Source organism: Mytilus edulis, chromosome 5 (assembly GCF_963676685.1).
Source record: "Mytilus edulis chromosome 5, xbMytEdul2.2, whole genome shotgun sequence".
Taxonomy (NCBI): Eukaryota; Metazoa; Mollusca; class Bivalvia; order Mytilida; family Mytilidae; genus Mytilus; species Mytilus edulis.
Window position 1 is genome coordinate 95,674,275 of NC_092348.1, and position 15,900 is coordinate 95,690,174.

Consider the following 15,900-nt stretch of genomic DNA (forward strand, 5'->3'; position numbering starts at 1 on the left):
CTTACTTGAAGTTAAATTTGGTATTCCGTGATTAACTTTAGATCAGAAAACATGCACCTACCTATTGACATATGCATTTAGTAACAGACATAATTTTGTTTACGAGCGATGATATTGTTTTTGTACAGGTTTTCGACATATTTTACCTGTTGTAATATATAACTTTAACATAATATTGATGAATACGAAATGACTTTAAAATACTTTAAAATAAGAGTTTCTATTGACTAATACCTATACTGACCAGTTGTTTAAGGTTCCCACAAATCAGTGGCAGATCCATGGGGGGAGTAACAGGGGTTTGAACCCCCCTTTTTTTCTGACGATCAATGCATTTGAATGGGGACATATAGTTGGAACATCCCCCTTTTTTATCCTGCCTGGGTTAGGAACCTTTTGGCATGATCTGCCCTTGCAAAATGTGTGGTTTACTTTTACTGCTGTTTATAAATTAAAATTCAATTAGGACATTTTTTTCCTCCATGAGTTATTATGTAACATATAATGTTACCATCCCTTATTGGGTATAATTAAAATTTTATCGATGGAAAGGTGGTATTATTTACATTAAACATGTCTCTTAGTTTGATTATCCAAAATTCTTGTCCTCAAGATGCATATTTAAAGGTCTATGACTTTATGTACGAATACAGAGACAGTTAAACTGAACAAGCAATAATTAATAATTGACTAATTGACTTACACATTTACTAAATTATTTTTAAGAGTGGGACCATATGATGAGCTTCACAACCTACTGTTGTTTGAAATATATTTGATATGGGAAATGTTTAGAACACTTTCTAGATGATTTTCAGATAATTTATGTTGTTTTTCAGAAGACCTGTATGTAAAATTACTATCTACTAAGACAAGTTAAGTGTTTGAAGCTTCTGCAATCCTTTACCCTGTGCTAAGCCATTTGAATTATCTTTTAATGGGTAAAAAGGTTATGGATGTTCACTTACATATTCAAAAGATTTCATTATTTAGCAAGTTGCACAATCTGGCTGCAACATCACAACATTTCATGAAACCAAGGTGAAAGTTTGAATTTGATTTGATTGATTTCAGAGTCATCAACCATTTAATATCTGAGAACACTCTATCTTTCCCTCCTTATTTTGTTAACAGAGAAGACAAAAAAAGACATCATAACTACAAGAAACTTTATACAAATACAATCAAAAATTCATCTGAATTAACAATTTGAATATAAAGCTAAGAGGAAAAGTCCCGTAAGACCCCTTTTTGGCCCCAAAATATAGCAGTTTTACAAAATTGTTAAAATGTAAACTTTTAGTTATTTATTGGAAAGTACAATGCTTCTGCTACATAAATATGAGCATTTGACTATACAATGCACATTTATCGGATACTAGCATCATTTAGTCATGCTAAATTACTGAAATCTTCACAATTTTAGCATTTAGTTAAATTTTAGATTGTTTCAGTCTTAAATGAAAGTGGCCGCATTTGTATTCATTCTTAATATTGAAATGTAAGTTGTATTTAATGATAATACATAACATATATAATGGTTGAGGATGAACACAGATGCGGCCACTTTCATTTTGACAAAAACCATCTAAACATAATTTTTTAGGGGCATATCTGATAGATTTTTCATATTTAAGATTGAATCGGAGCGTTTGTAATGAGTAAATCAGTTAAAATCTTTCACATAAACTAATTGAATCATTTGAAATAGACACTTAAGTGTTTGAAAAGTGTTCAAAATCTTTCGTCAGATGAAACTGAAATTGATAACAAAAATATTGATATGAAACAGGACCAACTCCTTTGACTTTCCAAATATTTGACATCTATTGGGAGCTGAAGAGAAGGTTTTTTTATGACCTTGACTACTGGGATCACCTTTTTGGTAGGCCATTGTCCAACATATCAGACCTACTTTGCATTTCTTTGGAAGATTCAACAAAACAAGTGTAACTTTAGGCTTACCATACTAGAATCTGATCTGAGACGTTCTCTACTTTTGGAAATTAAAGCCTCATTATTTACTGGTGTCAGCCTGTCGTCTGATTTCCTACTTCCTGTTGATCCTCCAGATAATCTGGATCTCGAAAATGATTGGTCCATTTCAACGGAATTACTTTCTGTGGACTGATATCCATTTACCATTCTGGTATTCGTAACTGAATTATTCCTACATTGTAGATTTTCATATATTCCATGACTCTGATTGGTCACATTATTTCTCTGGTTATCATATGACTCATCAATGAACGCAATTCCATGACTCTGATTGGTCACATTATTTCTCTGGTTATCATATGACTCATCAATGAACGCAATTCCATGACTCTGATTGGTCACATTATTTCTCTGGTTATCATATGACTCATCAATAAAAGCCATTCCATTTACTGCAGGATTAAAATAATCAAATGAGTTTTGAACACTTTGTGTTTGTTCTGTAGGAGACTTGAGTAATTCATTAGACTTGTCATCTGCTTTAAAATGACGACGTGTAACTTGAGGACTTTTGCTGCCCATGCGGGGTGAAAGACGTGGACTTTGTAATGGAGAGCCTCCTAGAGAGTTATCTTTATTACGATTTAATTCTGGTCGACGTTTAATAGTTCCAGTATCTTCAGAATTAGTTCCACTTGTCGATTCTTCTTCTGAGTTTGAAGAATTTGAACTACATCGTCTCATTTGGAAACCATGTGCGACATCTTTATGAGGATTATTTGGTGAATTCAGCATTGCTAATGAACCATTGGTTTTTATTTTTGTCATTGATCCTCTATATTCAGATTTGTCTTTTCTATCTAAAGAATGAACTTCTTTTGTGAAGTCATGAAAACTTGGTAGCTGATTTGGTCTCTGAACCTGTGAGATTTTGAATGAATTTTCATCAAATCTTGGTGACTGATTCTCACTCAATACAGTATAATGATTAGGACTAGCATCCTCAGAGACATACATTTCTTTTTTATTTGACATCTCTTGTAAATCTGAATTTGAATTTTCCTGAGAGTTATTTCCCTTAGTCAGTGGCAAGTTATTCCCCTTAAACTGCTGTTGTGCAGAATGACTACTATCCATTGTTGACATGCCATATGAAGGTGCTACAACATTTGAAGAAAAAGAAACAGATTTTGCAGAATCAACAAAATCATTTTCATAGTCGGGAGGTGAAAACCTTTTTGAAGAGCTCTCCTTTATTTGTCTATTTCCTAATGGAAGCCCTCCATTGTAGTTTGAGGTAACAGCACCAGAAAAGTTATCCTGATCCCCAACATTTGTTGGTGTCTTTGACCGTACTTGATTAGTCCATTGTTTAGACATCGTCACAGGGGTACTTTGTTGTATCAGATCATTATGAACAGAAGTAGAAAATGTATCAAAACTTTTTGTCATGACAGGTTTTGGTGACACAGGAGGAGGTGTTCCTTTAGATGGAGTTACAGCATTACTAGTGTAAGAATTGTATGGTCCATTCATCATAGGAGACACATTACTAACAGTGTGTGGAGATTTAATTTGAGAAGAAGATGATGTATATGTTGGAGAATAAGTGTTAGAAAATGTCTGATGACCAACATGAGAAGACACTGGATAAGAGGCAGTAAAGGACTCTTGACCTTGTTTTGGTGTTGAATGAGAGTACTGCTGTCCAACCCCATAAGCTAGACTGTCCTTTGGCAATGTTTGTTTTTCCACTTCAGATGATATGTTATTTCTTTCTAAAAACTTTTGCATTGAGAAGGCAGTAGTTTTAGGTTTTGGACTTTCTTGTACAACTCTCTCATCTTCTATTTGTTTTTCATAATCAGCACACATGCTTAATATTTCTTCCAATCTTTGTTTTTCTATTTTCTCTTGCTCTTGTTCCTTCTTCCTCTCTTCAACATTTTCACGATGTTTCATTGTTAAATCTTGTTGACTGGCAGTTAATTCGTCAAAATTAAAATCAATACCATCAAAAGTATTCCTATTACTTTCTATGTCACACGTTCCCAGGAAGTCACCATTTATAATGCTCTCCGCCAAGAGGTCAGCATCAGTTGCGTTTCTCACTCTTGATGTTGCAGATTCAGTAAAATTGAAAGGTTTTTTCTCCTTTTGTTTAGGAGTAATGGCAACACTGTTGAGTGGAGATCTAGAATTTGGTGAACTACCTTTACTACCAGCAGGAGATATATGATTAGTTTTATCACTGGATATATTTAATTTTGGAGAATCAGAATTCCACGATAATGTTGCTCCACTACTGACACTTGTTAATGAGCTAGAACTTGTACTTCCTGTACTTGGCACACGCTCAGATGTACTTCCTGTACTTGGTGAATGCTCAATTGTAGATTTCCCACATAAGAAACTAGCAGGCACTCGTGTCGTTACAGTTTCACGAGTGAAAACTTTTTCACCTGCATGAGACGAAACACCTGATGAACTATTATGTCTCCTATTTATAGTATTAACTGGTGACCCTTGGTAAGGAGTATCAGGTGGCATAACTCGCATAGGAGATTTTACTGTCGGTGAAGTTCTATTATGTGAAATAAGTTCAAATTTGGACACTTTGTCAAGAAATTCTGTATCATCACCGTTATTTGTTACAAAAGTTTTTGGTGAATTTTGTTTTGGCACATTTTCATAGAATGAATGTTTTGGTGATTTTTCAATTACAGACTGTTTTGGTGACTTTTCTGAATATGAATGGTTCGGAGATCTCTCGGAATATGACTGGTTTGGTGATTTATTTAAATATGACTGTTTAGGTGATGAACATGAATTATTTGAAGAGCGGTCCAAGTATTTTTGTTTGTCTGATCCAGATGATGATCGTTTCTGTACGTTGGCTGCAGCGTCAGAAATCACTTGCATATACTCTGGATTTACATCCAGTTCTGAAAAATAAACAAATCAAAATTAAATACAGTATTGTCATTTAATTTAACATTTGAACAGTAGAATATGATGAAATATAGAATTTTTAAAATGTCTTTTTTCTGTGCTTCTGTTGTTGGAGCGCTGTCTCCCTGAAGTATCTGCTAATATCCATACACCATTTAAAAGATAAAAATTATAAATTTACTATGTACAATGTACAATGCTTTTATTACTGCCAATATATATGAATGCAAATTCAAAGTGTTTGAGTAAAACCACAATAAATGCATATATATATAAGCTCAATAAATTAATTAAATTTGTAAAATGTAAACTTTGTAATAGTTTCAAAACATTTTGGTTGGTCAAAAGATCTGAAACCTTATCACAAGGTAATAGTAAACTAGAGAATTATTTCAACCTCTAGACTGACTTTGTAAAAGAGGCTTATTTATCAATTAAAGATTAAAGATTTTAGTATAAGAAGAGCTATATGTAAAATGAAAATAAGTGCTCATGATCTTAAAATTGAGAAAGATAGATATAATAAAATATACATAGAGAGAACTCAACGTCTATGTCATCACTGCTTATCACATGGATCAAATTCTATTGAAGATGAGACCCATTTTACAGTAAATTGTCCATTATATGATGAACAGAGGAAATTATTATTTGATAAAGTTATCACTTTTTGTACTAATTTTAAAGAACTACCTAATGATAAGAAATATTTCTGGCTGTTCACAAATGAGCATTTACCAACTCTCATGTGCCTAGGAAATAACATTATTAAAGGTTTAGAAATAAGACCCAGATGTAAACAAAATATATGAAGTAATTTAGTATTTTATTGTTATAATATTTTAATATAATAGTTATATAAAACACATGTTGTGTAAGGCTCTGATCCTGTCCATAACGTTATAGTATGTATTAGTTTTCTGTTTTGCTTTTTCCAATCATATTGTGTTGTAAAATGATGCCCTTTATGGGTTCTTGATTAGATTAATAAAATTCTTATCTTATATACCTATATTACTGTTAAAACATCAATGGTAACATTGTCTCAACTGTGTCGATATATTTTGATAAATTACCAAATCAAATGAAATGATTATCAAATTTTTTACTGTATTGCAATAATTTCTGCATATATCATTTAGCGACAATGAGGGTTAAGCAACCAACAACCAAATTATCATTGATTTTATTGAATGTTATTTGTTTTAATCTCAAATGTTTAAGCCCTTCAGGACCCTTAATTGGAATAAAAAAAACATATTCTTCTGTAAAACCATAAAAATTTGTGACAAAACATAACAAATATTCTCATTTAATTTAATAAAGTGTCAAACAAAAGTTCTGAACCATCCTGTTCTTCACAAATTATACGTCAGGAATTATATAATCTGACTTGTTTGACTTTTAATTTGTACCAGAAATCCTAATAGAGTTATCTCTCTTGGTTCACAGATTAGAAATCAGAATATATGGCTCCAATTTTAAAATAAATTACACAAGTGTGAAATTATGAGACAGCAAAAAAAAAAATATAAAAATAAAATGACATTTACTGTTATGAAATAACAATCATGTACTTATTGACAAAGATTCTAAATACAATCATGACCAGGGGGCATAGAGACAACATTTCATGTTTAACATAGAAAAAAATGCACAATGTTAATTTTTTTTTCTTCTGCAAGCTATCAAAAGATAAGACTTACATATAAAAGTCTTTTATCGTTTTGACCTAGTAACATACTTCATTTTTTGTATGACACAAATACAACTTTTAACTTTCAATTACATGACCTACCTGAAATTCTCAACAGTTTTTTAAAATACCAATTGCCCCCGCAAATTACATATTTAACTTTTCAGTCCAAACAAAACAAATACTTATATTGATTTTTTACAAATCTAATAAAAACTAAGTAATGTTTGAAAGCCTATGTTTACATTGATAAATGTCTGTGCCCTGTAATTGCTGGTAATAACATAGATCTAAATGTAATAGCCAAGTTTTTGACACCTAAATCACATGAATTGTAATAGCTTGTCAAACTGATTTAAAACATTTGACATGTGCTTTAAACATACATTGAACTATTGGCAATCAATTTCAAATATAAAATCACAGCTTTCACATTGGTCTTTTGAGGTACAACTTATTCAATAGATTTACAAATCTTAAAAGTTCTCTTATCCCAAGGATGTATTTTTACTTAAATTTTATCATTTGAAAAACTGTCTCTATAAGAAAAGATAAAAATATCAAACTAACGCAATTTATTTCCATTATAGAATTGAATATTATTTGTCAAAAATTCAAGAAGTTTCAGGGTATTTGTGATTTACATGCATGTCAATAAATTAAACAAGAATATATATAAGAAGATGTGGTATGAGTGCCAATAAGAATTCACAATTTGTACAAGAAAATCATTATAGGTCAAAGTACGGACTTTAACATGGAGCCTTTGCTAAAACGAAACAGCAAGCTACAAAGGGCCCCAAAAGCGACTAGTGTAAAACCATTCAAACAGGAAAACCAACGGTCTAATCTTTATAAAAAAAAATACAGAAACAAGAAACACTTATGAACCACATCAACAAACAACTACTGAACATCATATTCCTGACTTAAACTGGTGCAAACAAATGCAGCAGGTTTAAACATTTTAATAAATACCAACCTTCAACCTAACCCAAAACAATAGTGTAACATCACAACATAGAAATAATACATGCATTTGTGTCTAATGGACAATGTGCAACAGATACACACATATTATAAAAGTGTTTCAACAGTAGATATATGTACGTAGCAGCTTGAGTATTAAACACATCATCTATACTATGGATTAATTTATTTTTTATTGGTACAAATTTCCATTAATTGAAGTAAAGAAGTATTTGAATGGAACAACCTTAGCAGGGACAATTTTACTAGCATGTATAATAGTTCCAGATTTTAGTAAAAGTGTGCATAAAAGCTTTTAGGTATTTGCAACTTATTGTATTCTTAAATTCCTGGTTCACATAACTCTACTCCACGTACTCTGTGTTAAATAGTAACTATGAATTCACATTACTTGTCAAACTTTCTGCTAAACCTTTGTCATCAGAACCTTTATCAATATCTTTCCAAATATGAATTGTTATCGACTTTTTATGCATAAATCTTAAATAAAATAAATTCACCTTAATATATTTATTGATGGGTTTTCATCTAAAAATCCCATCTACTCAACATTAAACTCCTATATAACCAGAAGAGGATGACAGACATACTGAGATGAAAACTTCAAATCCCTGCTTCTGTACTCATCCAAACATCAAATGGATTGATCAGTTATTTGTGGAAAGTATGGGTACTTCGTGCAATTAGTTTTCTAAATCATCAAATTATATTCTTATATAGCCAACAAACATTAAACAACTGGACAAACTTAAACCTATGAGACTCAAAATGTATGCATGAGATTAAACTTTATCCCCATGTTGAGCCCCTGAAGCTGAACATTTATGGGTTTTTGATTGGTCAGATGATGACACTTAACAAACAATTTATTTGTGATAAAAACTGGACTGTCCATTCATCTGTCATTAAATACACCTGACCACAATTAAAGAGATAACCACATGAAAGAAAATACATACAACTCTTAAATCAATTTATAAACTAGTTACCCCAGGGGGGTCATGACAAACAAAAATCATTATCAAATATAAAAAAAATAAGGATAGTATACACTATTCAATATTCCAACATATATGTAAAAAAAAAATATCAACCACACAAGGTGTTCAGCTGTGTATTCAACCATGAATTTTGAATGTTTATAAAGTTATGTAAATGGTTCAAAGACTCAAATGGACAGCTTTCAATACTTGTGGTTTGCAATATGAAAGACTATATGAAGTAATTACAATAAAATTTGAAATGCTTTACATGCTTAAGAGAGCATCTTTTTCAATAATATATGGAAAGGTGATTTGTCTACTGTCTCTCAGCAGCCTAAGCAGACACAAACGTCCAAAAATGAGCATTTCCACCAAGAATGCTAAAACATGACATTTTAATCAAATTTCAAACTTTTCAACTAACATACTGTAAGTGACCCCCCTTTTTAAGAATGAATTAGTAACTTGTTATAGTATTTATTTTCTTACTACTCTACCTAGTTTAATTTGCCAAATTCAAAAACTCCAAAATGCAAATTTTGTTTTAAGTAATAAAGCCAATTTTCAGCGATAAACAAACAACTGTAAAATTGTTTATTATATTTCTTAACCTATGTTTATCCTCCAACATGTATTTCCGTAACAGCTGTTGCCAATTGACTGGCAAAATAACTTCAATCATTTTGTAGAATTGAATGTTTAGGCTGTTTACAAAAGAAAATGTTAGCTCCTTATTTCAGTTGTAACAGTTATAATAGTTATATGCCATCCTTGTTCTAAATGCATCTAAGGCAAACAGAAAACAAATCAAATTAAATTAGTTTCTGGCCTACCCGGTATATTTTCTTTATAAAAATAAGAAGATGAGGTATGATTGCCAATGAGACGAATCCCCCACCACAGAATGACTCAGAGGTTCCATACACAATTATTTCAATGCAATATATAACATTTGGAGAGGTAAGTGAAGCAATGGAAATACTTATCAATAAACAAATCATAATATTAAAACACTTCACAAATCAAAGGCAATAAAATCACATGAAAATTTCAAAATATACTGTAAATGTCACATCCAAAATCTAATATTTTAATTTTGGATGTAACGCGTCTTCTGATTGGCTGACATTATTTTGTTGTCGGCCCATAGACATAATTTAGTCATGTGACCGTGACGTCATCAATGTTTTTTCATGGTTTTCTACGGTTTGCTACGCGCGTTATTCAGTGTGCACCACATTTTTTATGTTATTTCTTCATAGACAGAAAAAATATTACAGTCATTCCTTAAATATTATGTAAAAGGGTTAATGTACAACACAGTGTTGCTTATAAACTCACTATCAGGGGAGGATCCAGGGAGAGGGTTCCAGGGTTTTAATTGACGATCAATTATGCATTTGAATTGGGACATATGGTTGAAAATCTCTTCTCTTTACCCTGGGTTGGGCTGGATTCGCCCCTGATTATCATATCCACAGTACATGTGTATAATATCTGCATACATTATATTCTAAATTTACCCCGCCAAAATAGAAAAAAAATATCCTATGCTTAAGATTTAACTTTTTTTAAGTAAATGTAGCATTCTGATATGTAGCAAGTTCATCAAATTTCCAAGTTGTTACCTACAGCAGATTTATTTATTTATTATTGGTTTCACTATTCTGACAGATAGCAACAAAAAGTTAAAGGATATTGACATCTTTGAATTGTTGTTCAGAAAGCAGTAAAGCAGGAAACCAGCCAACACAGCTGGTTAAATGAGTTGTCTCTCCTGACAACTGACAACAGCTGATTAAACTAACATCTATTTGTCATAAGATAATTATTTTTGTGTATTTGGATGAAAGATGTTTTGTTTTGACATAAAATAACCTCTGGCTGTTCGAATATTATGGTGATTTGTTAAGTAAATAAACTTTCTTCACTAGGAAGACTTGCACAACTGCTCTTGAGGAAAATAGAACACAGGTTACAGAAAGTAGCTTACAAACTCTTCAACAAACTAAAAACAAATATTTAACTATTTTCTCTCTGTCTATAGAAACTAGAACTATTTTCTAAATTAAATGGGACACTAAGTGAATTTTTAGGTGCCAAAGTCATAGAAATGAACAAAACAAAGATGCATGTGTAATGGGCAAATCTTCTATTTGAACCCTCATACCTGAGGATTTTCACTTATTCTCTCAACTAGGGATTCTAATGGCAGTCTTTCCACTAAAAATACAGTGGCAAACATTATAAACATATTTAGAACTAGAATAAATTAACAATAACTAAATACTAGTAGTTAGATTCTGCAAGGTACATCATCTAGATGTCAGAAAATTTTGACTGTCACTCGAAAACAACTGAATGTTGGGCAAGAGAAGCCAAGGCTCCATGTTGAAGGCTGTACCTTTACCTATAAAGGTTTACTTTTACAAATTGTGACTTGGGTGGAGAGTTGTCTCATTAGCACTCATACCACATCTTCTTATATCTATTTTGCTATACAACAAGTCACAGAAAGAAAGTCTCAGAGAGTTGTGGCAGATTTCTTTAAAGTGCAGAGCATCATACTTTATACTCACCCTGCAGACCCTACTGGTACAATATGCCTCAAAACTTTTGTTTAAACAAAAAATTTGGAGCACAAGACATAAATCTTCAAAAAGACTATAAATCAGACTTGATTCTCCTGTCCTAAGCCTCTGAAGATTTACAAAGAGATACAATATATGATTTTCAAAAGAACTCCTACATGTTCTTTTCATTAAGACTACAAAGTAAAAATACTCATCAATTTTAAATGTGTATACAGTACAGTAGACATCTACAACCCCTGAAGCAAGAAACTTATCCAGCAGTTCACCTTTGACGCTTGACCAATAAAAAACATGGTTGGATTAACATGCCAAGATTTTGACACATCTTTCTTACATGCTTCATTTAGTTTGGTGTACCCTCACACCATATTGTCAAAATAATAAGGTTTATATATACTGCCAAAACATACATCTCCTAACTTCTTAAGTGTGAAGAAACAATATTTAGGACACAGCAACCTACTGACTTAGATGAGAACAAAATTCCAACAACTTTATGATATCCCTTTCTTAATGGTAGTTCATGCATATGCAAGATGAGAGAAAGAAAAAACAAGAAATGTATTAGAAAAAATTCAGGCATGTGCAGGTCTGAAATTTTGCTTTGAAATCAGTCACAATTTGCAGATTCTTTTAAGCATATAATGATTCAGATGAACAAAGCAAAGGTTTTTTCCCAATCAGATAAAAATAATAATATAACAGACTCTGGGTTTCCTTGTAATCATTAGCTATATAATGAATAATTACATTAGAGACAATTAAGTTATCCGTACAAGTTTATCTGCCAGATCAACCGGTGTCCCCGAGATATAATGACTGGTTTCCTACCTTTTAATGTTAACCATTTAGTATTAATTTTACAAAATTACAGAGAAAATAGGATCAAGGGGGTCCATTTATGCTGAACTCAATAGACTTAAAGTACTAATTTCAGGCAAAAACAAAAGAAAGCTTTCTGTACGATGTTTTATGCAACATTTATTCTAATCTTTACCAAATATATTGTGTAATTAAAATAATTTCCTTATTCTTTTTCCTTTACATATATTTTTTTGTATTTCCTTTACATATACTTTTTTGTATATCTTTTGTATCATAAACATTAGATGTGTTGCTACTCGTTTTAATAATAAAACCTATAAATTGGCCAAATTGTTTCCATGCACTAAAAACCAAAGGTTGTAGCTTTAGAAATGTCAACAATTCCCCAATGACCCGGTTTTATATGCAGCATGTTTATTTCAATGCCCCCCTTTATTTCATTAATGAACTAACTAAGGTATATACATCTTTAAATTTAAAAGTATGATATACATGAAACTTACAACTACATAGCAGTTATAGAGGCAGTAAGCAGCATTGTGTACAATATTGAATAATTCAACAGATTATAGTTAATTACTGTTAAGTCAAATCAGATCACTTTCAAATAACAGTGCATATCCAGGAGGCTTTACACTATTACTATACCAATTGCTTACAAAACACAAGCACAGAGATCAAAGGTAATTTTTGTGTAATATATGATGTTTACACAGTATGTCTTAAGTCTGTTTGATGCATGGTTCACAATCAAACAGTAGGTCTTACATCTGCAAGCCTTCATGGTATACACTTGTCTGGTTTTACTGACATTTCTCTCATCAATTATTTATCAGTGGCGGATCTAGCTATTTTAAAAAGGGGGGGTTCCCCACCCAGAGTAAAGGGGGGTTCCAACTATATGCTCCCATTCAAATGCATTGATGGGCCAAAAAAAAGGGGGGGTTCCAACCCTCAGAACCCCCCCCCCCCCCCCCCCCTTGGATCCGACACTGTTTATCATCTCCTTAAAAAGCCAGGTACATGTGGAATACAAATATATGCCCCCCCCCCACTAATTATCTAACCTCCCCACCAACTATATTCTGATCACAAATTGTTAACTGTATAATTTTGAACTTGTAAGTGCACCAGTGTGGCATACTTAATGTCCATTTGTTTTCAAATAACATAAGTCTATGAAGAGATTAAGGTTTTATTAGGATGTATAAATGTAGTGAGATGAGTTTATGGACATTTCATCTTGTCATTTCAAACCATAACAGGACATGTCAGTGTGCTCAAAATTATACCTTGTTAATAAATGTTGTCCAAAGAGGGTCGAAGTGTTATGACCTTAATTAAGGTCAAATATATATAAAATTATGTTTCAGTATTTACAAGGTATAATTTTAAGCGCAATGACCTGTCTTGTAATGGTTTCAAATGACAAGATTAAAGCCTCCATAAATCTACCATTTAATTAGCATAATATTTTTAATCAGTTCATATACGTTTTTAAAGCACTATACAACTCTGCTATAATTAAATATAGATAGTATTCATGTTCAGTCACCATGTAAGTATGCAGAATCTGATAACCTTTACAGACTTTGTTTAAAATAACACATTTCATATTCAGACCTAAATATAGAATTACACAAAACAACATATATCTATCTTCCATAGCTTCATTTTGGTTATTTCAGACATGACCAGCAGTTTCAAACATTGTTTTTTTGTGGTTTTTAAAAAAAAAATAATAATTACAGGTTCAATCAGACAGACAGACAGAATGCCAGTAAAGGGTTGTTTTAATATGTTTATATAAGTCCAGTTAGTCACTTTTCCTATCTAAACTTATAATGACCCTAAATATAATTTGAATATATTCTTAAATATTTTAAAACTGTCCTTTCAGATGGTGTAACAGAGGGTAACGTCAGAGGGTTCTTATAAGATTGAACTTCATCTTTCTCAGGAAACCTTGAATGACCTTTGAATGAGGTATTCGCTGGTGTCCTGATCAATGCCTTGTAAGTCCCACACCTGGATTTAACACCTGACCTGGCCTTATTGTATGTTCCTAATACCCCCACTATAATTATAAGAGATTTGCATTATTATGTGATGTGTGAGGCAATTAAATAGAAATAATTTCCTTCAAGACATCTGACATGTAGTCTTTATATTAAAATGTTTAAAGACAAAATTGTGACATGTACTGTCAACTGCTATACGATGGTGTAAAGTCTTTAGTTTTGTTACCTTTTCTTTTATCTTGATCTAAAAGTGCTGGATTATAAAAACATTATTTTTGACAAAGACAACTGCTATTTAAAGGTATTAAGTCAAACATTTTCTTTTATCTTATAGCCCTGGATTAAAAAAACATTATTTTTGAGGCAGCAGTCCTTTTGCGCCAATAACTGTTTTTCAGGGGTATCATTTGAGCCAAATTTTATTTTCCAAATGTATCAATTGCGCCAATATTCGGAACTCATTTGCGCCAACTTACCTGTACACATATCTATCATAATGTTAATGTTGAAATATATTTATTGTTATTTTTGGCTTAAAAAGTAACATATGTTAGGAGATATTTCACCATGAAGATGACCATCTGGAGAGAAATGACTTAAAATTCATTAGACAGTCAATGTACAGAGAGAGAATAAAACTTATTGCTTTGCTGAATATTTGATAAAGATATGCCAAAAGAGAAGAAAAACGAAGCGTTATTTTGCTGATTATGTTTTAGCCATATATGTTGATGACTCAGTGCTTTGTTCCCATCATGCGTATGGGCTTTGTTATGATTAGGAATTATTATGAACTGTTTTATGCATTTCAACCTTCAATGTTTGTGTTTTTGGACAATAAAGTGAAGTTACAAGCTATTAAATACATTAAATTGGGAAGTACCCATGCAGCAGCAGTCAGAAGAAAGTATGTTTCACAAAAGGAAACATTTGCCGTGTAAACTGCCGATTCCAAGTCCATTTAAAGAAGGAGGGAAGTCATTTTTCTTCTAATTGGCACAATCGTATGTTTCATTTTTGGCGCAAATGATACCATGTAATTTTAAAACATGTGGCGCAAACGTAGCATTTGAGAAAAAAAGTTGTGGCGCAAAAGGACGCATTTTTGGCGCAAACGGATCTCTCCCATTTTTTACTAAGACCCTCTTTCTTTCCATTCTTCTAAAAAAGCCATTCTTATGCCATCATCATAAAATATTATCTTTACTTGATATATGCAAAATACATATTTACTGAAACTTCAGCATCATAAATTCTTCTGGTATAGCTTTGTTGCTGCAAACTTTGCAGTCTGTTATGAGTAACATAAGATGAACACTAAACTTATACTGATAGATTCGTTTATGGTCATTAGCTTAAAATTGTATGCATATTTCAGGACCATTATACATGTTCTGATAGAAAGTATCAGTGTATACAGGAAAAGTCACACAAATTCCTGACAAAAAGACAGCAGTAGTATTCAACATTTTTTTTTAGTTATTTCTTCAAATTATTTTTTGGCGGGGTTTTGTGTGCGCATATTTTAAAATTATTACATTATATTTGTTGGCATTTAAACACCTCGTCATTTAATGTCTTCAAACAAAATATCAACAAAATTAAACCACAAATTTTTAATTTTTACCAGACAGGAATGCTGGGTTGGCGGTTTGTGGGAGTTAAGACCCTGAAATAATGTTGTAAATATCAACACAGCAGGGGGCTATTATAGGGACCTAAATATATTGTGACAGCAAAAAATACTCTGTTTAAATCAATTGAAGCCTTCATTTGAAATGAAATGCATCTTACACAGAAAAATCTTGATTGCAGGTCAGATTTCAATTTTTGAACTGTATGATGTATAAAAGTGTCTTTCCTCATCATGAAAACACAATTTACCATGATCAAACTATAAA

At 31.9% G+C, this 15,900-nt stretch overlaps 1 protein-coding gene across 13 annotated transcripts in view; it reads right to left on the bottom strand.

Annotated features, from left to right (window-relative positions):
• LOC139524889 (uncharacterized) overlaps window positions 1-15,900 on the bottom strand; it is a 130,916-nt gene that overhangs the window by 72,782 nt on the left and 42,234 nt on the right. For all 13 annotated transcript variants that reach the window (XM_071320037.1, XM_071320034.1, XM_071320036.1 and 10 more), the window contains one exon: window positions 1,966-4,883. In XM_071320037.1, the coding sequence (XP_071176138.1) occupies window positions 1,966-4,883 (2,918 nt within the window). The remainder of the gene's footprint in view (window positions 1-1,965; window positions 4,884-15,900) is intronic.